This window comes from Opisthorchis viverrini (genome assembly GCF_000715545.1).
Source record: "Opisthorchis viverrini unplaced genomic scaffold opera_v5_21, whole genome shotgun sequence".
Classification (NCBI taxonomy): Eukaryota; Metazoa; Platyhelminthes; class Trematoda; order Opisthorchiida; family Opisthorchiidae; genus Opisthorchis; species Opisthorchis viverrini.
This window is the reverse complement of record NW_008751677.1, coordinates 2,702,594-2,726,024: the sequence shown is the minus strand read 5'-3', so window position 1 is coordinate 2,726,024 and position 23,431 is coordinate 2,702,594. Positions and strand designations below refer to the sequence as shown.

The 23,431-nt window shown below is 43.2% G+C and overlaps 2 protein-coding genes across 2 annotated transcripts in view; one reads left to right on the top strand and one right to left on the bottom strand.

Annotated features, from left to right (window-relative positions):
• Nucleotides 1-11,472: 11,472 nt before the first annotated feature.
• Nucleotides 11,473-17,092, top strand: T265_01920 (hypothetical protein; the record flags this gene model as incomplete). Its single annotated transcript, XM_009166046.1, has 3 exons — nt 11,473-11,530; nt 14,724-14,833; nt 16,964-17,092. The coding sequence occupies 3 exons, from the start codon at nt 11,473-11,475 to the stop codon at nt 17,090-17,092; spliced, it is 297 nt and encodes a 98-aa protein (XP_009164310.1).
• Nucleotides 16,250-23,431, bottom strand: part of T265_01921 (hypothetical protein) — a gene marked incomplete at both ends in the record, with an annotated part of 64,653 nt that continues 57,471 nt past the window's right edge. Inside the window, 4 exons of the mRNA XM_009166047.1 lie at nt 16,250-16,784; nt 18,186-18,260; nt 20,450-20,527; nt 22,250-22,397. Of these exons, the coding sequence (XP_009164311.1) occupies nt 16,593-16,784; nt 18,186-18,260; nt 20,450-20,527; nt 22,250-22,397 (493 nt within the window). The remainder of the gene's footprint in view (nt 16,785-18,185; nt 18,261-20,449; nt 20,528-22,249; nt 22,398-23,431) is intronic.

The following is a 23,431-nucleotide window of genomic DNA, read 5'->3' as shown; positions in this document are numbered from 1 at the left end:
ATGTGTTCAGAGACAGATATGGGTGCGTGACCTTAATACATTTGTTTCAAGCGTGCTCTGATATTGGCTGTCCCCGAATATGCGAAAAACTCTAATCAGTTCCAATCAGCTGAGTTAAACTGACCGTCGCTCCTGATGAAAGTTTGTTAGAATGACACATTACAGCGGAAAACTACCACTGTTGTAACAGGCGTCACTCTAAGCGTGTGCTATTGGTTACTTCGCGATCGTACTCCAATAGCATGTAGCAAAAAGCCAAGATTTTATTTCGCCTAGAAATAAAGTGTCACCAACTTAGGCAAAGGAAAAAGACAAATCAATTTTTATGGTCTGAACTCATCTTACACTCCTGATTGGGCTGATTAAAAAGCGTCAATTTTACGCTAATTGTTCCTTCAAAACACTTACCGAGAATGGGACGGATATAACGAGAGCCCTAATACCGAATCGTTTTTGACGCAGTGCCTGTGGAAAAGTGTGGTGTGTAGACAGATTGCATTTATTTGGAAGCCCGCTGAGAATAACGGAACAATCGCGCATATGGGAACACCCAAAATAAAGCAAGACCAATGATCAGTTCGTAAGAAAATAAGCTCCCACAATACAAGGGCAATCCCATACAAAGAATACTATTGGTATTTCCCACGGGTGCATTTATAAGGAGAGATGAGTCTAGGTTATTCTCGGCTTAGTACCATTCACAAACCGTATTTGATTGTGAATATAAAGTAGTATACGTTGAACTGAAAAAGTCGGTTGTTGTTCTTTCACCTTACTGTCCAGTGATTTGATCCTCGGAAAGACACTCAAACAGGAGAGACATATATCTTAGTATTTAAAAGAAACACTTGTTCCAAGGTATTCACCGCCTGCGATTAGAAACAAACCACAATAGATATAAATTAATTTCTGGGTCTCTCTTGTAATACGGAAGTGTGGTGATTCTTTGTGCCTCATGTGGTAAGTTATCACTGGTGTGGACCGCTCCATACAATGAGGTTTTCCACGTCTCACGTTTAGAGTCCGGGTAGTTGAAACTATCTTTCACATTGTAAGTTAAACACGGTATTGCAGCATTCACGACTGTTCATCCGGTGTAGATACACACCTTCAACAATAAAACGGGCGATTCGTTATTTGCGAACCGATACTCATGAATCACGGGGCAGATTGTGTGCCTAGTTTATGTATACGTTGTCAGATATAGACCGCACATTCGAACTAACAGTGGGGATATTTTCACAAACACTTCTGGGGTGACGCGTTACATCATTATCCGCCTCTGTAAGTTGTCAACAGTGGTCAGAACATTCGACAAACTGACAGTGGCTTCAACTCGTAGCTAGGCCGTTTCACTTTGTAGTGGGTACGATGAAGGCATATTTTGATCCAAGCTCCAATACGCAGAGTGCATCATCGTCATCATCATCAAAGACAGCAACATCAGTGCTGGCACTGATGCTTCACGGCTTCACGGAGAGTGAAAAAAGCAAAGCAATATGTACTGGATAATAACGGCCACTTTTTGAAACGATTAGGGACAATGGATTGAACAGAAATAGACGGGAAACCAAACAAATATTGACCACTGTATTTCTTTCATATCATTATGGAAACATCAAACGATATAAAGTTTGTGACAGGGCGTCTATAATAAGCTCTTATCACCTCAAAAGATCTTGAAAGCGATTGAATTTGCCGGCAGATCCCTCCACTTGTGAAAGAATTTGGTTTTGACAAGAGACTGGACTGAATCTTATTTATGACGGCCACTTCGATTTAACATGCTGCACCAGGCCACCCCATACGTCGGTAGGTACAATATTTGCAATATCACAGTATGTCGTTGCCTTGAACTAACAAGTCACTCATTAGGTTGCTGAAAACTCTCCGACAGCCCGCGACCGGTTTTGCCCTTCTTGAGTGTCATCAGATGGGCGGAGTCCCCGAGTTTCCGTCGGTCCTATGTTCTACTTGAACTCAAATTAGACAGATTTCGACAACTATACGCATTTGCACACGAATTCGATTTTTACAGGAGGCTCAACCGAATCCAGTTTAACTTCTTGTTTATGATGCAAATAAGTGTGTCGAAGTATGCACGATCGGCGTTCAGGTACAGCACAAGATTGACGGAACCCCGGGGAATGCATCCATCTGATGAACCCCAAGAAGAGCAAGACCGACCACGGACTGTCGAAGAGACTTGAGCTACCTTATGAGTGGCATGTTACATCCAGACAAGGAGGACAAAGTGCTTCAACATTAACCTTCGGGTGATAGATTTTGGAAATTAAACTTGCTCTCAACGTCACGGTTTAGAAGGGACGGCATAATACATTAATCAGCATCCATTAGCTGACTACTGAAACATTTTGTTCGTCTTTCTCACAGCAGCTCTTAGATAAATAACTTTGTACGGCATCGGGTTCCTACAGTTGTGCTCAATTTACACTGCTGAATTATCATTCAAAACTCTGCGGTGGTTGAGGCAAGAGGACGGAAACATATGAAACATATACATTGTGAAAACATCCAGGATGCTCACACATGGGGCAGAAGGTTTAGATGACCAATGGACCGCCAAAACCTCCTATAAACAACTAGCTCACCTCTCTAAGTGACTTTGCATTCAAAGTTGGTACCTCGAATGCACTATCAATCTTTCATATAAGGCTTCTATCGTCTCTAAAAACATTCGTTTCTGTAGCTTCTGTTGCTTTTAGAGCAGTTGTTTCTAGATTAAACAACGAAATGAAAATAACAGATTGCTTAGTCATTCTACCTTGTGACTTTTTTCATCTGTGAAACTTTGGGAACAAGATAGAACCCTAAAGCGGAATAGGTATGTTCATAATTCATCGGGGAATTTCACGAAAATTGTATGTGTAAATAAACTGTGGCATTCGTGTGATTACTCATGACCATTTCTGTGTGTACAACTATGGTTTGTGCTTATGAGGTAGTAAGGCCTTTGAAAACTTCTGTTCCTTTGAGTGAAAATTGTTGGCTCTGAACCATTGGTGAAAATGAAGTCAGTGGTTTTTCTGAGTGACTTACAAGGTGAGTGTAAGTCGGAAGCTTAATCAGGTGTGCACAGAATCACAAGGAGACGATTGGACAACTGCTGTTTCGCTGTACTCTCGAGGATAGCGGACAGAACTAGCCTAAGCGAAAGCCGTGTCTCTGTGCATAGCGGCTGCTGAGCAGGCTTATGTGTTTAATGTCTTGTTCATGAAGTTACACTTATTATCACTGGTATACGCTACTTCTAGCTAAGCCAGTTAGTTAACTTTGATTACTTGCCTGTTACTGCTGTTTGTTGTGTGAGCCCGGAAATCGGAAACGAATCACATCAGTTTTCGTTATATAGTCGCCTTAAGACTGAACGCCGCTCTAACTAGCCATGGCTTGGCGAGGTTTGCTTTCGGACGGTACTACGACATGGGTTTACGTAATGGTACGGACAAGCAAACGCTATCCTGTCTATTGAAACAAGGCGGTAACGCTCGAACGAAGCCAGAAATTCGGACAACTGACAAACCCAGTCAATAGATGGGCGTCTGACAATCAAACCAAATCCGTGCGATTTTTTTTTACCGTTGCGATCAATCATAGTTAGTGGCTGTAACCTCCTGAAAATTTATCAGGTCGGTTGTAAAATCAAGACGTTTCAAGGCCATCGGTAATCATTGACTTGACTGTTTCATTAGTTCCTAATGAAACTGTTTCGAAGCGCGTTTGAATTCTGATTAGCCACCGCGATTACGCAACAGGAATTAGTATGTGCTCGGTATTTGCGTACCCGTCGTCTGAATTTTGTTTGGACAGCAGAACGCGCCAGCTGCAAGCTACTATGTACAAGTGACCCTGATCCGCTAAACCTAACTCTAGCGTTTCGCAGCTCATTCGTACTTTTCACTTACCATCTGGGCGACACAACCATTGACTAGACACAATCATTTTAGCATAAATTTGGGCACGAGTTTTGACCTTGGCGACGCTTGAACGTCAGTCACAGCCTCATCAAGCAAATCGGGTTCGTGTTTGTTGTCTGGCGCTGCGGCGGTTTGACAGCATATCGCCGCCTTAGCCATCACTCATGGAGAATTGCGCTTTAAGAAAAAATGGTAATTCACCTGGAGTCAATGTGTTCTTTCATACAAATCCATTCACATGCTAAAACTAAGTCTATTCAATCAGTAAGAATGATTTAAAAACATAATAAAAGACATGAAGCCGATCTGTCATTCACAATGAGTATTTAAGCAAGTCGTCAAATTTTCATATCAATGTCAGGTCAGATCGGACCACCTAGTTACTGAGCCTCACTCCACTCCTGTCTGTTTCAAACACAGCTGGACACACGCGAAAGTGACGGAGTAACAGCGGACGACTGAGGGGTTGTTTGACTAACCGTTGATCAACTACCGCTCACTTTCGGTGCAACATGTCAATAATGTTAAACGTTTGAACACGTCTTACGTTGAGCTTTCGGTGGAACGACTCACAATTTCTTTTCCAGTCACGTTTCAACAAGAAAATGCCATCCCTATGCTTGTGAGGTCTCATGTTATTGTAGATAGAATCCCACAAGATTTTGTGACGACGCGTCAAAAGCCTTTTTTCACTAGTATTTAGGCGCGTATTCCTGACTTTTGCAAAGTTGTATAAAAGTTGGTACACCCACAGAGAAATCTCACACTTGTCGTCAATCTGAAATTACACAAGAAACTGTCCAGTGACGGGGCGTCAGCACTCAGTGTAAAAACTAAACTTAACATGCGTCGGAGTACTACGAATTTTCTGATTCATTAGTTTACGCTTTAACCCTAAAGACTTTGTGGTGAACGGATACTCAGGTATTAAAAAAAGTGTTGAGCTGGTTTATCCGTGGTTTACTTCTGTTCTGGTAAATGTGTGGGATTTTTCGCCTCCAATCGCTGTTTCCCTATTCACAATTTGTGGGTCACCGTGAGGTTGGGTTCCAACCACAGACCGCCCGGTCCGTAAGCTGACACCTTAACCACTGAGCTATCTCAAGACTGACGAGGGTGGCTAACAATCAAGAGCATGAGCGTACTGTTTTCTCATCTCTGACGTGAAAGGAACTACACAGAGTTGTTTGGATAATAAAAGATCAGTTTGTCAAACTTCTAATTCACGTTTTTTCGAACATTGTTAACTAATCGCAGTTATTTATGATCACGTAATCCCACGTCAGCAAATCATTCGAGGGTGATTATCAGTTTGGTGGAGGAATTGAATTGTTTGATCGCAGATCGTGGCTCTTTGCAGCCTTCTCCAACCTCCAAGTGATTACATAACCGGAAATGAAGTGTAGTTGTACTCAATCGACAAATTTACCGACTGCTTTTGCAATTTTTTTGGAAAACACAAGCGGTTTGTTCTTAATTTTCATACATCTCGGGTGCATGTTTTGAATCAAGCAAAATGGAAAGGTTGGTTAAATTCTCAGTTCACGCATGATGAAACCGATGATGGTCCATCAGAGAACTTCTATCCACCTTACTACATCACTTACAGGAAACCGAACGGTTACTTAGTTGTTTTCTCGGTCGATTTGGGTCAAATTGCAACAACTATTCAAAACAGGGAGCTAATGCTTTTCTCGTCATAGATGTTTTCCAAAGAGCCATTGTATTTGAACGTCTAAAACCACTGCATGTTCGAGTTATGCAGCGAAGCAATTTTTCAGGCTGGGTTGTTCTCCTGGCGACACCAATGATTTGTCTGTGCTTTTCGTTCGATATGTATTTTTGATGTAAATTTCAACCCTTCAACGGAAGGTACATGAAGCAATCTTGGATTGTAGCTTCAAGCACACATCGGATAAGATAAGGTTAACAGGCTGGTGTATGGATCAGTGGTTATGCGGGATATCCCCGATGGCTTGCTCTAGTCCAAACTAGTGCATTCAAACTCTGTTACCGGCTTCCGGAGGAAGGCCACAGGCCAGCTTATCACCTACTGTACTGTACTGAACAAGATGTACCGTTACGCGTTCGCCATGAATGTTTTCACGAGTACACGTGTCACTCTCCGTGGACAAAATGCTGTTCGCAAGTGCTTCGGAGTACAAAACAACTTCACCAGATGACTAGTGTCGTAACATTGTGCGGATCTGACGGCCGTCACAAAACTTCATTCGTTTCTCCAAGAAGTAGGCGAGAGCCAATATTTTAACGCTACTGAAATTTGAATAACTCCGACCACTGACAATAAACTCCTATACTCCCAGGGTTTTCCCAGGCCAGTCGGCCGCACGTCAGGAAACTTTCGCTTGCTCCTGGTGCACTATGCGTGTACTCGTTCGTTAGCCACTCCAAGGGCACGCTAACATCGACAAATTAGTTTTCGACTTCTCTGGGTTGCGTTTTTCATTATTTATTTACAATTTGACGGTGGCAGATTGCGAACTCCCATCGTCTGAGCGATATAGTGACCAGAATAACTAATTGAAACCAGTCCGAGGATTCGCGTTTCTCCTTCAGGGTGAGAAATGTGCGTTCTCCGATTTAGAATTCGTGACCTGAAATCCATAAGAGGCGCTGTTAATTAGTTTCCGCCATTGTCCTCAGGCGACCATCTCTGGCAGCAATCGTTATATTGAAAGCTGATTGATTGGTTATTACATGTCTAATGAACACAAGTCTAGTATTACAGAATGATACAATAGCCATCCAAAATTCTCATTACTAAATTGCGGATGATGGATGACTCTACCGTGAATCTTTCAGGAAAACAAACTCCCTTCGGAGGGACCCACGGGGAAATTTTAATGTAGCAGCTAGGATTCTTGGAGCGGAAAAGCAAGTATGGAGCTCGAAACAAAATTGTGGTTTCGGTCCGAAAGTTTCGGGCATCTCGTCAGTGGCTCATATACATTCGAAATTAAGGTCAAATGAAGAAGAAATAAACTGACAGGTGTGGTTGAGTGAAAGTACTAGCACTAGGGACATGGTTCAATGAGGATTTTTTCAGGATAATGCAAGGCTAAAAACAAATTTAAGTTGTCTACTCAAACGACGTCGAATCTCCGCCGCTTCAGCAAAGCTTAACAGACGAGGGCTGTTTTGATATTTTATGACTCTGAGTGACTATTTTAGCTCCTTGCTTTTCGTTGCAATCCAGCAATTGACGAAGACTGTACTGGATGGAACTTTTAACCCACTGAGTATTGAATTCATGAAGACATGCTCAGAAATCTTCAATGATAACCCGCTTTTCAGACGTAATGGCTACTGCATATAAATCGAAAAGTGTGCACGCAACTGGAGGCAACCGAATATTTGGTGTGCCTGCACTGGTGTCCTTCAGCGTGCGTCGTGTTCTATTGAGCACAACTTGTGAGGACTTGTCACAATCGCCACTGCACGTCTGTCATCCTGTCCCTCAGTTGGATCGAAATGCAATGAAAACTGTTTTTCTAGAAGTCACCATCCTGTTTCTGTTGTACAGTCCTTGGTAATTTTGCCGGTATTACCGGTATTCTGCAGTAGGGTTGGTAAACAGACCTTGTGTTACCGTTCGTTCTTACTGTACTGAACAGGCTTTGACAGTAATGTAAATTCCTGTCCAGGTTGGGCTGTAGAAAGTTGATTTGATGAATAACCAATCTCCGTTGCTTATCATCTGGACGTCTGAGAAATGGGAGGACCCATCTGGATGTGCGCATTTGCAAATTAATTTGGTATTAACGGGGAAATCACCTGACGTTCAGCTGAATCTCTCGTTTATAATACTCATCAACTGAATGTATCGCACACAGACTGCCTCACGTTTTGGCTTGCAGGATATTCGCTCAGCTGGAGCACCTTTTCGGCACCTAGCTGCCATGCCACCGGAAGGAGGCACGAGGGCTGGTTGACATACACACGGTAGCCATGACATAGCCTAAACGCACGAGGGCTGGAATACTGCCAGGTTGACATAGCCTAAACAGGAGTAGTCGGGGTGTTGAGGTTGGGTTCGAACCACGGATCACCCGGTTAGTGAGCTGGCAACTTAACCATTGAGCTATCTCGAGCTCTCTTTTCTTAAATGAGCAACAGGTTCCGGTGGGATTCCACTGAGGATTCCGTTAATAACACTGAATCTGGAAATAGGCATTTTTTGGCAATTGTGTACAGTTTAGTGTAAAAGTAGAACATAAAGTTGTCAATGCCTTGGGGAAAAGCTCCTATCTGGTGAGCTCCAAAAGGGTCAACAGCGGGCACGGAATGTCGAAGGGCACTCAGCAACCTTGTGGAGAGCATATTCCACCAATAACATACACACAAATTCATTCATTACCAGAAGAAAGCTCTGCTGGAGCAACGGATATGCGACACTGCGAACTCAGTTTGTGTTGACAGTCTTGCCCAACTTGGTCAGATCGGCATTGAATCACGCCTTCTCTACAGCCCTAGTATTTTCACCCGATCAGCTCTTAGAACTTATGATTGAATAAGCCAACTAGTTGGGTCCAGTCTGTCCTGTTGTGATAATTCTCACTGCCATTAGATTCATAGCGGGGATTGGGTGTATGAAATTTGTATTTATTGTGAATAGTTGTGTACGTACTTGGTGTAAGAATGTAAGGATGACTAAACGTAAAATTTGCACCATGGCATTCCCGGTCCTTAGGGCTCCTAGAGTGGGCCTTTATGCGGTTGTCTTGAAAGCTGTGAATTCCAAGCCAAATGCCATGGTACCGAATTGAAGTGGTCGTAATTTGAAGGGATAGTCTATTTTGGATGGATCTTGTTAATATCTATAAAAAGTTGATGAATCTTCACGGATTTCGGACCAAAACATCTGAAGATGCATACGGTTGCACACATGCTTCTCCCACTTTATCAACAGACACCTACGGTAATGACATTTTGCGTTTAGAACTTTTGCGGACGTTCCAACTCATCTAAGCTAGTGATTTTTTCATAAAGGTGGGTTTTCGAGGAAAATGCAGTACTCCCTGTGTGAAAATTCTTCTAGCTCAAATTTGATCAAGATAGTGACTATTGCGACTACCGGTGGAAAGAAGAAGGCCTTGGCTGCGGAGTTACTTGCCAGAAAATGCCAACTGAACAGTTACAGACTATTGGACAGGGTAGCAAAAGTCCTATATGCATCTTGTTTACAAAAACTGAATATCCATCTTCTATTTGAAAGCGCCTTCCTGAATTTTCCTGGATATTGATTGACTGTTGCTCAAGTCCAAGCAAATGCACAAAGCGATTCCACAAATTCCACATGAGATCTCTTTTCAAGAGACGCAAAGCGGATTCACAGGAAAACAGACTACTCGCATGCCTCTCCCATCAGTAGCACCACCGTTACACCGGTAACGTCTAGAGAATCCGCATGCCTCTCCCATCAGTAGCACCACCGTAACGTCTAGAGAATCCTTTGACATGTGTTCGAGCTCCACTCCATGCCATGACCGGATTTGGTTGAATTCGGCTCCATCTATAGCACTGTGTTGGAATCACGCGTACACAGTCACTGATGTGCCCTCTAGTGATGGAGAGACTCGTAGCCAAAACACACAGATCTTCACTTCAATTTGTCGCAGTGGCTCTACCTCTATTTCACTCTAGGAGTTAAGCAACCGCTGACAGCCAAAACTACGATAACTTGCTCGAGGCGGAACAGGTGAGGTCACATGTATGCGAGGTTTCATTCCCTTGGTCCAAACCACAGCAATTTATTGGTGGAAAGGATACTGTGATTCCTCTTAGATCCTTCTATCTCACAGTCCTGATTCTAACTAAGCTTGGTAGTTTTATGAATTCATGCTATGCAAGACTAACAAGCAATCTAAAACTAGTGAGTACTGTGGCTCACCGGTTTCACGCATTTCTAGATTATACTCACAGTGAAGAACTTTATCGACCACTACGCGTTGTAGATACGCAACGCTCTTGGTCCATCGCTGGTCACGTGCAGTTTTGGAACATTACTTGTACTAGTTTCAACAGGACAGGATAATCAACTACGATAAAGACGCCCAATGGAACTTTTGAATCACTGACCTGAAATATACAGCACTTTTCAAGATATACAGCAAACGTGATTGGATTTTTTTACAATGACGAATGGCTTCTGGTTTACCAGCGAACCGAAGCTGTGTTCCTGCAGTGTATGGAATTTACCTAGAGTTCACTCACTTTCTTGAGGGTGACTGGCTGCTGTGCCAGGATAAGTCGGCTTCACAGATGTTCCGTGGTAGAATTGACTGAAGTCGCTAGTTTGAGTGATTCCGACACAGCACCGTCAACTACTTTGTAGCTTACATTTTTCTCAAATCCATAACTTAAACATCAAAGTGCACATGACAACACCACATGGTGTGAAATCTGATGTGTTAATCGTGGACACAGGTCACTGTACCATTCCCTAATCGTCACGTAACATTGAGTTGATCTATCTTCATCCCTTTCATAATAACTCTACGACAGTTTAGGGCGGCCCAAGATGTTTATAAAGGCTGAAATATCCGGCACAAATCACTTTACTACCTGACTGGACTATTCAAATGACCTATTCTGAGGCTGGTGTAGGCTTTTGGAAGATAAGTTTCCGCTGATTAGTTGGTATCGGGCGAATATCTCCCAAGACAACGTTCAGTGTGCTTGCACAAGAATACTGCTCCCACTTATAAAATTGTATCAAGACTGGCAGTGTACTTACCGATGCGGCACGTAATTATTCGCTCCGCGGCCGCAAGCAGAGTATTCTCTCTTTCCCCTCAAATGAGAAGGCAAAAATGAGATGTCAAATAAATTCGTTATCGATCTCAGGGAAATTCAGCACAAGATGACTGGTGCTGAAGGGTTGAGATACTGTCAGGTTGACCAGGTGTAGACGGGATGTCGATACGGTCCACGATGATGGTCATACTATCCTTAACGTAATTGCTCAAACCAATGCACCTTCAACTCATCACTCCTAGTAAGTAATAGAGTTCGCTGATGTTTTGAACGCCATGGGTGGTTGGAATATACAACACAAACATTGACCGACATTCACGAGGAATACACTCATTTGCAAATCAATTTGGTTTTCACGAGAGACTCAACTGAATCTCTCGTTATGATATTCTACAACTGAATGTGCTGCATACAGGCCGTCTCATGTTTCAGTTGGCACGATATTCGAGATATCGCAGTATATTTTCATAAAGGAAACTACCCACAAGGTTGCTGAAAACTCTTCGACAGCCCACGACCGGTTTCGCCCTTCATGGTTCTCAGCAACCTTATGAGTAGTAGCTTCCTTTATGAAAATATACTGCGATATCTCGAATATCGTGCCAACTGAATCACNGATTATCACAAACGAGAAATTCATTCGAGTCTCTCGTGAAAACCAAATTGATTTGCAAATGAGTGTATTTCTCAAAAACAGTCCAACTGAGGTTCAAGTAGAACATAAGGTTGACGGAAACTCGGGTACTGTGCCTACCTGATGAGCCCCAAGAAGGGCGAAACCGGTCGTGGGCTATCGAAGAGTTTTCAGCAACCTTGTGAGTAGTTCATCTCATGAAAAACTAAACAACATTCCTTTCGGAAACCACTACGTATACACAGTCAACCATCTCTGCATGTCAGTCCACTTTCATTCGCGAACAAACACCTGGAGGAAATTCTGAATCATACTGGACACTAATTATTGTGGCTGGTCAGCCTGTAAAAGGCACGCTGGATCCTTTTAGAGTTTCCGTATGGGACGGCGTTCCTATCAACGAAACTATTTCAAACTCTTTACTCTCCAGCCGGCTTCCTTGAAACACAGGTTGGCTACTGCTGATTTAAATCATAAATAGCTATACACCTGCTTCAGTGACAGCTTTTTCCATCTACTCAAACGCTCTTATCTGCTGTTCACTCCATTTCTACCGCACATTCTTGCGCACCAGGAGGCGAATCCATTGCGTCATCAACCAGTTAGTAGAACGTGGCTGAGATAATCGACCATATCCTTCAATCCGAAGTTTCCTCTAGTATTATTAGGAACAGGCAATGCTGAATCACGTGAATTCTCCTGGACCTGTGTGCAAATCATTTGATATTAACAAATTTCCATGTAAATAAACAGTCAGATATTCTACTGTATCTATGGGTAGACGAACATCTCGCTCGATACGATTGAGAATGCAGTTGGAGTCGTTTTCCCGCCAAGAGTTCACCCGAATATTGGTGCACTGTCGGCAACTGGTACTTTGTCTAACGCTTGAATCAAACCTTTTTGGAATAACGCACCTTCAACCTGACGTTACCGTCCGAATCAGTCGAAGGAACTACCGAAACCAGTGGGATAACTGGAATGATTTTCGAGTCCTTTTCCAGGAAGAGGGCGATAAACCAAACTTCGTGGATAGCTTCGCCTAGCAGGTTTGGGTACACAACATCTAGTGCGTGGAGTCTGTAATGTCCGTGACGCAGCACAAAATTCGACGGCTTAGAATCTGTGTAATCGGGCACATTGAGTTCCTTACAACCATTGCTATTCGGCCAACTCGATCGGTTGGTTCACCAACTAGCACAGTGGTACCCAATGTCCTCAGGCGATTCAGCTCGGTAAATAACATTTCACATGTTATCGGAACTGCACTATCTGCGATGGACAAGCTTACTGGAATAGGCACTGCTGACCTTCGACAAAAGCGTTAGCATGGAGTCCAGTGGACAGTTGATATCGCAGTACACTGATTCGGAATCGACCACTTAAACAGCACGTACGTACAAAGTGATTCCACTTACCACAGTTGGATCGTGTTCAGCCCTCCCCTCCATGCCGGACGTCTCTTTTATTTTTAGGCTTGTACTCTCACTGCGAACCGCTGAATTTTTCACCACGACAGCGATTAGCTCCGTTAGGTGAGGTTCAGAATCGAGGAACCGTAGATAACTGACAACATTAGCTCCATTGCGGCATATATTGATAAAGTGAACTGCCTACAGCTGATTGCAATACAGGACTTTTCGTATTATTTTCGTTACGAACGTTCAGAATACGGTCACGAATTAGGCACTTTCATGTTGGCGCAAAAGCTACGAGACTTAACGAGATTCTTAAGCGCCAGCTGGTCTCGGCTAAAGAACTAAAACCGCTCAAACGTTACATTCACTTGGCACATGCGTTATACGATTCCAGGTGTTACACTTACTGGGTCCCAGGGATCTTGGTTGCCTTTAGATGTGAACCCATTGCTAACGGATCGAGCGACTGATCTAACTGCATGCAGAAACACTGACATCCGCGGTTACTTGATTTGCGTCGACTGCACTCAGGAAGCCACCATAGCTTTTAGAGTTTATGGCTTTTAACCAGTTTGTTCAGGTCAACAAAATTCAGCCGCAATGGTGGAGAATCATTGGATACCTTTCCGTGGCTGATGAGTTCCCCTCTGATACCATATCAAAATGCGTTTCGTCGACAGATAAGCCTCCATCTAAGCAACTTCAGATTACAGAGGCAAACAAAGTGATGCTGTGCTTGAGTGAGCCTTTCAGAAATAGTTTTTTTTCTGGCCAATAGCAAGACTGCATTTGGTGCACTCAAGTAACTTCCAGTTCGAAGCGCTATGTTTTGTGGGTTTTGCGAGAATTTATCAACGTATTGCAAGACGGATCTACTGACGTTACGGATGCCGAACATGTGCACTATGTTGTTTTCATTTAGGCACCGGACGTAATTCCCTCATAATCATTTCTCCCATGAGTTTTTCCGCCAATAACAGAACCATTGGAATATCCAACGAGTAAGTCGTTCGCAATGGAGCAACCAAGACTTCGAACCATCTCCCAGTAATTATTGTTTACACTTTATCGAATCAAATGCTCATTTTGGACAACCTAGGCAGGGAACACACACCATACAGAGAAAGAAGCATGCGCTCGCTCCGTAGCCTTATGCATTGTTGGGAGGTCTTTATATTTTTGCTGGTAAGGAGAAGACGTTCTCAGCTATTTCCCAATTTAACCATTCAAATCAGTTCGGTGTTTTACTCAGAAAGTTTTGTGGATACTTCCCAGCTTAATCTGATCGCGCTATCTAAAGAGCCAGACAGTACTGGATGAGCGACAATGGCGTAAGTGGTGTTAATTTTCTGAGCATAAATCTCCCTTCGGAAAGAGCAGCTGTAAAAAATGATCCCTTTCAGTAGGTGCCTTGGAGTGAGTACTGACCCCGGAGAGACAATATTTGTCGGTATTTTTTTTTAGATCTATTTCGGTCAAATTTTCCAGAAGAGGTCGAGGATTTTCGGCTCACTTACACGGTGCTCACCTGGTATGTGTTCTCCTGGAGAGCGACTACTAGAAACCCGAAAAATTCTCAACTGACAAGCTAGGCCAAATACATTGCATACCGTAACGTATAGACCACAAGACAAACCAAGACCCTGGCTACACGTGACATCGCGTTCCTCCCCAGTTCAGTCGGTAGCTTGTGGTCTCCAAGCTTGATCGAACTGAAAACATCCCCCGTTTTTCGGTTCATATGGTTCACTCACGGTGCGCGGAAATCATTCATGCCAGTTTTTTTTTACGCTCAATGAATTTTCGCTGACCATGGTTGATTATCCTGGAGCTCGTTAGCCGCACAATGCTCTAAGTTGTAAAACCTTTACGAATGGAGTAAAACTTTTTGCGCCGAAATATGTATGTATGTGCTCAAACCAAAGACCATTCTGATCTACGTTCATATTTTTTCAGCTCACCGAATTTCACTGTCCATTGAAGCAATCAAGTCTCTGGCGGAAAAGTCTGGTGGAATAATTTCCCAGCATCGCTGGGATCCCGGGATGCCTAAACGGGGCTCAAAAGTGTGGACTGTTACTCAATTGCCCGATTACTTTAGTCCATCAGGGACATATCATAGCCTTCGAAAATTCCATTCCATTTGCAAATACTGAGCGCCGATTATCCTCGCCCTAGTTTTTCTTATTTGGATGGATTCAACGGGTGGAAGGGGAGGCAACAGTCAGCATAAAGGGACTTGTAGATATAACGGCGAAAGTGCAGTACAATTCGCGGGACATTCGAAGAGAAGCGGACCACACACGTTAGAAACAACTTTTTTTGCGAAATAAGTTATTCTGTCTAGTCTTTTACATTTGTTATCATCGCTTTCTTTTTGATTAAAAACGCTTTTTCTAAGCTCTTTCTGTAAGCGGAAGCAAATACATTCCTAATATGCAAGCTCCTTAGAACGAAGAAGGCTTGATACACACACAATAGAGACCACTAACACTCATTTTTACGAAGCAAAGTAAACCCTATCATTTTGCGGATAGGGAACAGTGATCAGATATCTTCCGTTAAAAAGAGATATCCAGCAATGCAACGAACAGATTCCCTAAATAAGACAGTCACACAAAGTTAATTGATAACGTCCATTAATATCTTACTGGTGCATTATCCACCAGACTATGTTTTTTTAAATCGCCACCTGTTCAGCTTGTCATTCGCCATTTGGATAGCTTTTTTGGTCGTGTGTGCGAGGGATTCGTTAGACGTTTCATATCAAACAAGATTCAGGAGTATTGGGCCGACTGAAAAGTGACTAACGAAGTTACATGGAACAAATCACCAGCTTGGATAAACGGATGCGCAAAAGTTAAAATAAAGAGTAGTCTGCTATAAGAGTCACGCATTTGAACACCAGGTGAAATTTTCAAAATCGGGATGCAAAAGATGAAAGTATGAAGTCAGTGACTAAGTCCAACTTTGTCGTTTACGTCTCATGCCCGGAGACGAGTTGAGCAAGAACAAGAGCTAGAGAAACACATGGGTATGACGCAATTCGTGTTTCGGTATCAACGTCACCCGAGGGACGCTGACACACGTGTGTGCACGCTGACTGCCAACCTGGTGGGCAGATAACGGGTGACCTGGTCAACAAGCAGTGAACGTACGCCATCTACCAATACTTCGACACACTGACAATGACTAAGTTAATATTTTCAGTTGGGCGTTTGTCCTGTAACTGAAAACAAATTTCGAGGGTCTTGTTTTACGAAAGACACTCAGTATGGCGAGTGATAAGTGAAAACGGGACATCCGGAAGTGCTGCTCAGTGGACTGCATGGAACTATTTTACTGTCATGTCAGCTGTCAATTTTACCGTATACGCCTGATACGCATTTCGGTGGAGCAGTTTCAAGCACACGTCTTAGCAAACACTTATCTGGAACTGGTTTAGTGCACTCGCCGCCAGAAAGTGAACAAATCGGTTGCACTCGGGTACAAAGTTTACCAACCACAAAAAAAAACCAGTATCTAAGCCTCAACTGTGGAAACTATCACATGTTTATACATCGCAGGTGAGCAACAAGCGAGCCCCTTCTGATATATATGGCTCAGACAAACAAGACAAGGATCACCAGTAGCATGAACCAGCCTTGCTCAGGTTAAAATAAACATGAGCTATGACTGAAAGGGTTCGTGTACGACAGTAAATGCTAGGAATAAAAGAACCGTCGAACTGCAGTCAAGCACGGATCCACCACGTTTTATCTTCTGCAACTACAAGTAACGTGACATACTGTCCAAGTCACCATAAGAAACTATGTTTTATTGAGGTCACGTCCTGTTGGCATCCATTTTATGTTCCCATGGATACCGCTGAGTTTGAACGATTGGCACGGGTTCGCTAACGAGCAAGTCAATTATAGTTTTGAGCACACGGCCTTCGGATGAGGATGTACTCCAGTCAGTTACATCCGGATTCTTGAACTTGCTTTCCAGGATTTCATCCATCCGCTTGCGTAGGTCCTGAGAGGGGGTGTTAAGAGAACAGATAAATGAAACTTAATGAATGATGGTTATAATACCCTCCAAACATATCGTACAACTTGTACGCATTCGAAATCATCATTGAGATGTTAGAGTCATAGTGTGATGATATTTATTTGTATAAAAACATTCAGCTGTAACACCCTTTAGGTGCCTAGCCCCTAGAAGGAAGCACGAGGACTGAGATACTGCCAGGTTGCCCAAGCCTAGACAGCAGAAGTCCAGAGGCAGGGGTCGGGTTCGAACCACGGACCTTCCGGTCAATGAATTCACGCTCTAACCGCTGAGCCATCTCGTCCTTTATTTGTACAGTTCTGGAACTAACTAACTTGCCCGACTTATTGTCATAACCACACATGAAGCTAAGCGATCTGTCTTCCCGCGAAACGAGTTCCTTACCTACTCTAGAATTGGTCAAGGAAAGGTAGTGATTCACCTTGAGGGATGAAGTGAACCGTTGACCACTATCGCAAGTGCCATTAATCTAACATTCAGTTTACAGCACATTGGGACCCATCTGCGCAACAAGAATTTTTCGAAAGTTTAGCCACTAGAACTGTCTGAACCAAGGGCATATCTGTCAAGCGACTACTCGGTCCGTTGTAACCATAGCATCACACAATCAATTGGTTAAACAGTTAGCAAAAACAGGAAGGAGTGAATGGTTAAGATAGGCGCGAGTGTCTTGACTGAACAAAAGATGTTATGACAAACTCAATGTGCCCAGACACCACGTGTCATACCGATTACTAGTATCACGAATATGCCCGGTTTGGCATAACTACAAACCGCCGTACGGTCGACAAGAGGCACAAGAATTAAAAGTCACAGCCCCATTTGGAGAGTGATCGACAGCTTTGAGAGGACTGTTGATCTTCTAGATGTTTCGTTAGTGTGGTTTAATAGACATGACCATCACATATGAATCAGTCATTTTATTTCAAGCAGGAACAGACCTGGGGCCGAATCGCAGGATGGTTGCATAATTTTGCCAAAACGTTTTCTGTTTTGCTAGGGAAGTTGAGAAGTTCAAGTTGGCATTAGATGAACTTTTACAGGGCTCGGTTATTTGCAGTTTCGAAGGCTGAGATGACGGAAGACGTGTTTAAGAGCAGAAGGGTCTGGATCGATGTGCGCAAAAAATGCTCCGAACAGCAAAAAACGTTTGGCTTGCACGAATGTGCGTGCACTTTTTTGTGTGAGACCTGTCGAGCAAAACAGACAGGGAAAAACACTCGTCTCCCCGTTATCGATCACAATCTATCTCCAAAATGTCCGGAAATGCGATCTACGACCTTACCTAGCGTTTGGTCCGCGTTAGTGCAACGGCGCTCGCTAAAAATAGGGAGAAACAGAAGGATATGGGATCGGGTTACTTACTGTGATAAGTTGAAAAACAGTGGGACTGGTCTTCACTTGTATCCAGTTGTCGACAGTGAACGTGGAGTCCGACGACTAAAACGTAAAAAAGGGTTGTTCTGACTTAATGAATAGTGAACAAAGAGGTTTAATTTATCCGAATGAATGAGCAGTGGATTATGTCACAGCAAATGCAGTCGGCTTAGTGTGAAATGCACCTATTGTATTGCAAAACCAATCAATTCTTCGCAGTAAATAGCAGCGAGCCAGTTACCGCAAGATCGTGCTATCTTCAGCACTAACTCTAACATCAATACCGTGAGAGTGATGTAGTAGAAATCAGCAAATCCAATTAACTGTAATGCAACAAAAACCAACTGAGTATATGACCGATGATCGGATTTCGACAATTCGCTCCCGTTCGATTCAATCTACACCCTTTTCTAACCTGATGTGTCTGACTCCCGAATTCGTCTTCCTCTAGTCATTTTCCTTCCTCCCATCAACTGGTAATGCTGGTTTGAGAGATTCCAAAAAAAAATCGTTTCGTCTTCCGCTTCTTCGCTCCCACCTAACGTATATCACTTTTAAAAGCTCAAAGTCAACGTTTGAGCATTGTTTGTATGTCTGGATTGGCGCCAACCCAAATTACTCCGGGGTATGGCAGTGAATACAGTAGAAAACTATTCGTTGCCAACCAACAATTGCTGCCCTTATTCATCGACCAGATGTGGTCTTTTGGCGCTAACCAACGGTCGGCTTCTTCCCGGATTTTGTCGCTGGTATCCTCATTCCATAAAGTTTAAGATGTTCCACTTATCATTGCAAAAGTAGCCACGGTTCTCGAGTGACCTAACTTCATGCTTTTCATTTTCTCTAAGGACGGTCAACTTTCTGTCTTTACCACCTTTTCAGCCTCCCTATTCAGCGAAAGACGTTTGGCTTCCTTCGTTTGAATGTCTTCAATTTTTTCCCTTTGCAGTGTGTCTCCTGAATTTAGGGCTACCATTTCCCTTAATTTCATACAGAAAGACCGGATCATCTGTAAGTTGTTGACTGATTCACACACATTCGTTTGCAGGCCTGACCCCGAGCCATTCTGAATGCAGCTTTGTGAAGTAACACACAACTCATCACTTGATTTTACTGGAAGGAGAAACGCGTACAAAAGATCGTGACCATTGCTTAACTGTCACTTACAGCATCACTTCCAAATGGGTGCGTGGACCAAACAAGGTGCGATTACATGCCCATCTCATCTGTGTGAAGACCTCAGACAGCCTTGGCAGCTAGACCTTCACAACAAGATACACTGTTACATAGAAAATATATGAACAGTTCGCCAAACCAATCGTCCCATAAGGTATTTTATGCAAAATGCTTCTACAATACAAAGTAGTGAATAGTGCACGCTAAGAAAGAACATGTGAAGCGCAGAGCAACTCGAGTTAATGGTGACCTTCACAAAAATTCGTGAAACTACTCGCAAGGTTGCTGAAAACTCTTCGACAGCCCACGACCAGTTTCGCCCTTCTTGGGGCTCATCAGGTAGGCAGAGTCCCCGAGATTCCGTCAACCTTATGTTCTACTTGAACCTCAATTGGACTGTTTTCGAGAAATACACTCATTTGCAAATCAATTTGGTTTTCACGAAAGACTCAACTGAATCTCTCGTTCATGATATTCTACAACTGAATGTGCTGCACACAGGCCACCTCATGATTCAGTTGGCACGACATTCGAGATATCGCAGTATATTTTCATAAAGGAAACTACCCACAAGGTTGCTAAAAACTCTTCGACAGTCCACGACCGGTTTCGTCCTTCTTGGGGCTCATCAGGTAGAATACCATAAACGAGAGATTCAGTTGAGTCTCTCGTGGAAACCAAATTAATTTGCAAATGAGTGTATTTCTCGAAATTCGTGAAATGATTTCCATTGTCCTTTCAGCATTGTTCAGGGTACATGTATCTACCAGAAACATCGACAAATGACACTATGTGAGACTGATATTTTCATATCGCGAACAAAAGACAACTATTGGAGTGCAATTTTGGAGAGGTTCACTGCGAATATAACCCGGGAGAAAAGTACGCTTTCTATCTAACCGTTTTCCCGAGAAACAGTCAGTGGACAATACCGACACGAAGCCCCAGAAGTGTAAGCAACTTAATTACTCTATTTGATAATGCAGTATGAAGTGCTGGGAATAGACCATGCGCCGATTTTGACCGATTCACGGAAAAATAACTGCGACCGACACAACTCCAAATGAAGTACTCACCATGGTTGGCTGAATGATTCCCGAAAAAAATAGAACCGGTCGCAAAGGGATGATTGTTGTATCCAAAACTGTTGGGTTCTGTAAGCATCAAAGTATGAGCATAAATTGACGACAATCTCAAGGAGGTAAGACAAACGGCGATACCGATAAGAGCAGAAACTGTATTATCCCTCAGGCACGACAAGACACTGAATCAACCGGTAGGGAAGGCACAATACATTCAATCGATGCGGTGCAGATTGAGCTGGTACAAGTGGAAACCTAGCTTAGCGGTGAGCCTGCGTAACTGATGAAAATGGTGCCAGATCACCAACTGCACGATCGATAGCTATCGGCGGCTCCCAGATGTAGGCAGGACACGACGGATAACTAAAGACTCTTCTTACGTCAGCGCCAGGAAGCTTTCCTTCAAAACTGCGATAGCTTGCAAGCAGGGTGAGGTAGGGAAACGTGCCGACCACGGTTGCAGGACGGCCAAATAGCTCATCAATAAACTAAGTCCCATTTTAAGTTCCACAAGAAAACTGCACTTTGACGAATGATTACATCGTTGTTGGAGACACTGAGTCCCTGAAATAGGTGACGAAAATTTGACCAATTATTTTCTTCACTGAATTATGGGGCGGATGTTGTAATGCAACTTGCTGAATGAAGAAAGACCCGAAGAATCTGTCCTCAGCCACTGTGCAGGCATTTGTAGCACTCCTATTTGACCTAGAATATTGCCGAAAAGAAAGACTGTGAAATTGCGACTGAACAAGTGTATCTACCCTTCTATCCTATGGCACTTCCAAAGCGTCGGCACTTTCGTTTGCTGCAGTCCAACAAAGTCTGCTAAAGATTGAAGCCAAGCCAATCGGGTAAAATGCGGAAAGCACTGAGACAGCAAACAAGAACAAACTTATTTGGAGAACACAAGAGACAATAGCTAGTCAGGTTAAGATTCATTGTACCCGTCTCACTTATTTGTAGGTCAACTCAACACTAGGATAGTGAGCCAATCACCTTGTGGCAGTTAATTAGTCGGATGGTCAGCTGTAAGCAGCGTACCAAGGTACATATCGTGGCCACCTTACAGCCCTTATTTTCTACTCTAAAGACTCGGCCTTGTTACCAATCAACGACTACCAGTCAGTTAATTCCTGTTGTGACAAGATGAACGTTTGGATGCAGAATACTAGTAAGCAACCAAAAGCAGATTTAAGACACAGTGCCTGTTGCCATTGTATGGTCAATCGATCTAAGATACGGCTCCTGGAAGGGTAAGAATTGTATGGCCAGATGTAACAAGTGTGATCATGAAGCTATTCAAACCTAAGAGATGGCTCACAAGTAGATACTACTTATATGGTGGTTTTTGAATGATCACGCAAAATGCAACCGGCTCGTCACCGATTAAATCGTTTGTCTGGAGCCGAAGTCAGATGGGCATGCAGGGTGTGTCGGTCGAAGCGAGATCAAAACAGACGGAAAAACGAAAATGATGTTAGCAGACAATATTTACACTGTCGAACAACTGAAGGAGTTTGTGTTAAAGCGAAAATCGCAAACTATGTTTGAAATTCGAGATATTCCGTACAAGCTACATCATATTTATGACCGGAGAAAACGCGATGAAGAAGGATGAAAAGTTTGCTCTGAAAGACTACTTCTAGAGGCCCTCATAACTGTTCGCGCAGTTTTCTAGAACCTGTTGGGTTCTCAGAGGAACCACTGGACCGGATCAAGGGACCTCATTTTCATGATGCTCTCCGTCTCCTGATGAGGATCGAAAGATAAACTGACCAAACAGAAACTCACAAGCGATTTTTCGGTCCGAGTTTTTGTAAAGTACACCATCCAGACTGGATCCGATGCCCAAACATTTCCATTCACCGACTTCGGACTGACGCTGATTTTTCCTTCGGATGGTCTGGCTATAACCTTTGGCCGTTTGACACGCCCGGCCCTGTAGAAAAGGGTAGCAATAAAGCCCGATTAACTGTGGTGGTTTGGAAAAGGCATGCACCGAGGGCGACCGAAATACTCTACCATCCCGATTTGTTCAAAGTTGGGCGAAGTTTACCGCTGGATTTATTCGCGAAATCCCCAATAGAAAGGAGAGGAAAACCGTGGCGATTTCGACCCTACTACTCCCCCATCCACCCCCCAAAAAAGATAACCTTTTTGCCAAAATTAGGGAACGTGGACACTTTTTGGTGCGGCAATCGACTTCTGTTTAAGTGAAGTAAGCCAGGGTGTTTCAAAGCAAAGTTTAACCTTATGGTTACCGGTTCCCTCTTAAAACTAGCTAATGAACTTGACAACTATATAAAGGGATATTCCCATGGTCGATGTGTGATACGACAAATCCTGAAATGCGAAAAAGAACAGAGCTTAACTGTGGTTGGTATAGTTTTTCCAGTAAAAGCTGAGAACAACTCAAATTCTAGTTACCCAAGAAACCTAATGGAAAATTAGTTGTGCGACGGCTAATTCGTCTGGTTGGCGTAGGTTTTCATTCGCTGATTTCATCAGACATGAGGTATTTCTGCCCATTAAATACGAAATGAAATGATGTAAAAGTGTACTGGTGATCTACAGTTAATGCTTATCAATGTGAGGCTTGCATTATCGACAAGAATTTGTGAAGCCACAGAACTCCACATCCACTGTTTACGGATATACATAAGTATATCACCCCAAATTGCACCGATGAATGCAGAACACCCTCGAAAAGCCACATGAGTTTATCGTTCCAATTGAGATCGATTACCGGCCAGTCAAGCGTAATCACGCACCAACATCCAATGATAGATCCATTTTTAGACGGGTCACCAAACTGGTTTCCACCATTTCATCACCATATATGGATACAAGGTAAAAGTTAATCAATCCGTCTATTGGTGGGTGACTACAGGGGAGTGACAACTGGCCGATTCACGAACGGTGTTCTATCAGGGAATTTGTATTCATTGATTTCCCTCGGATAATGTTCCTTAC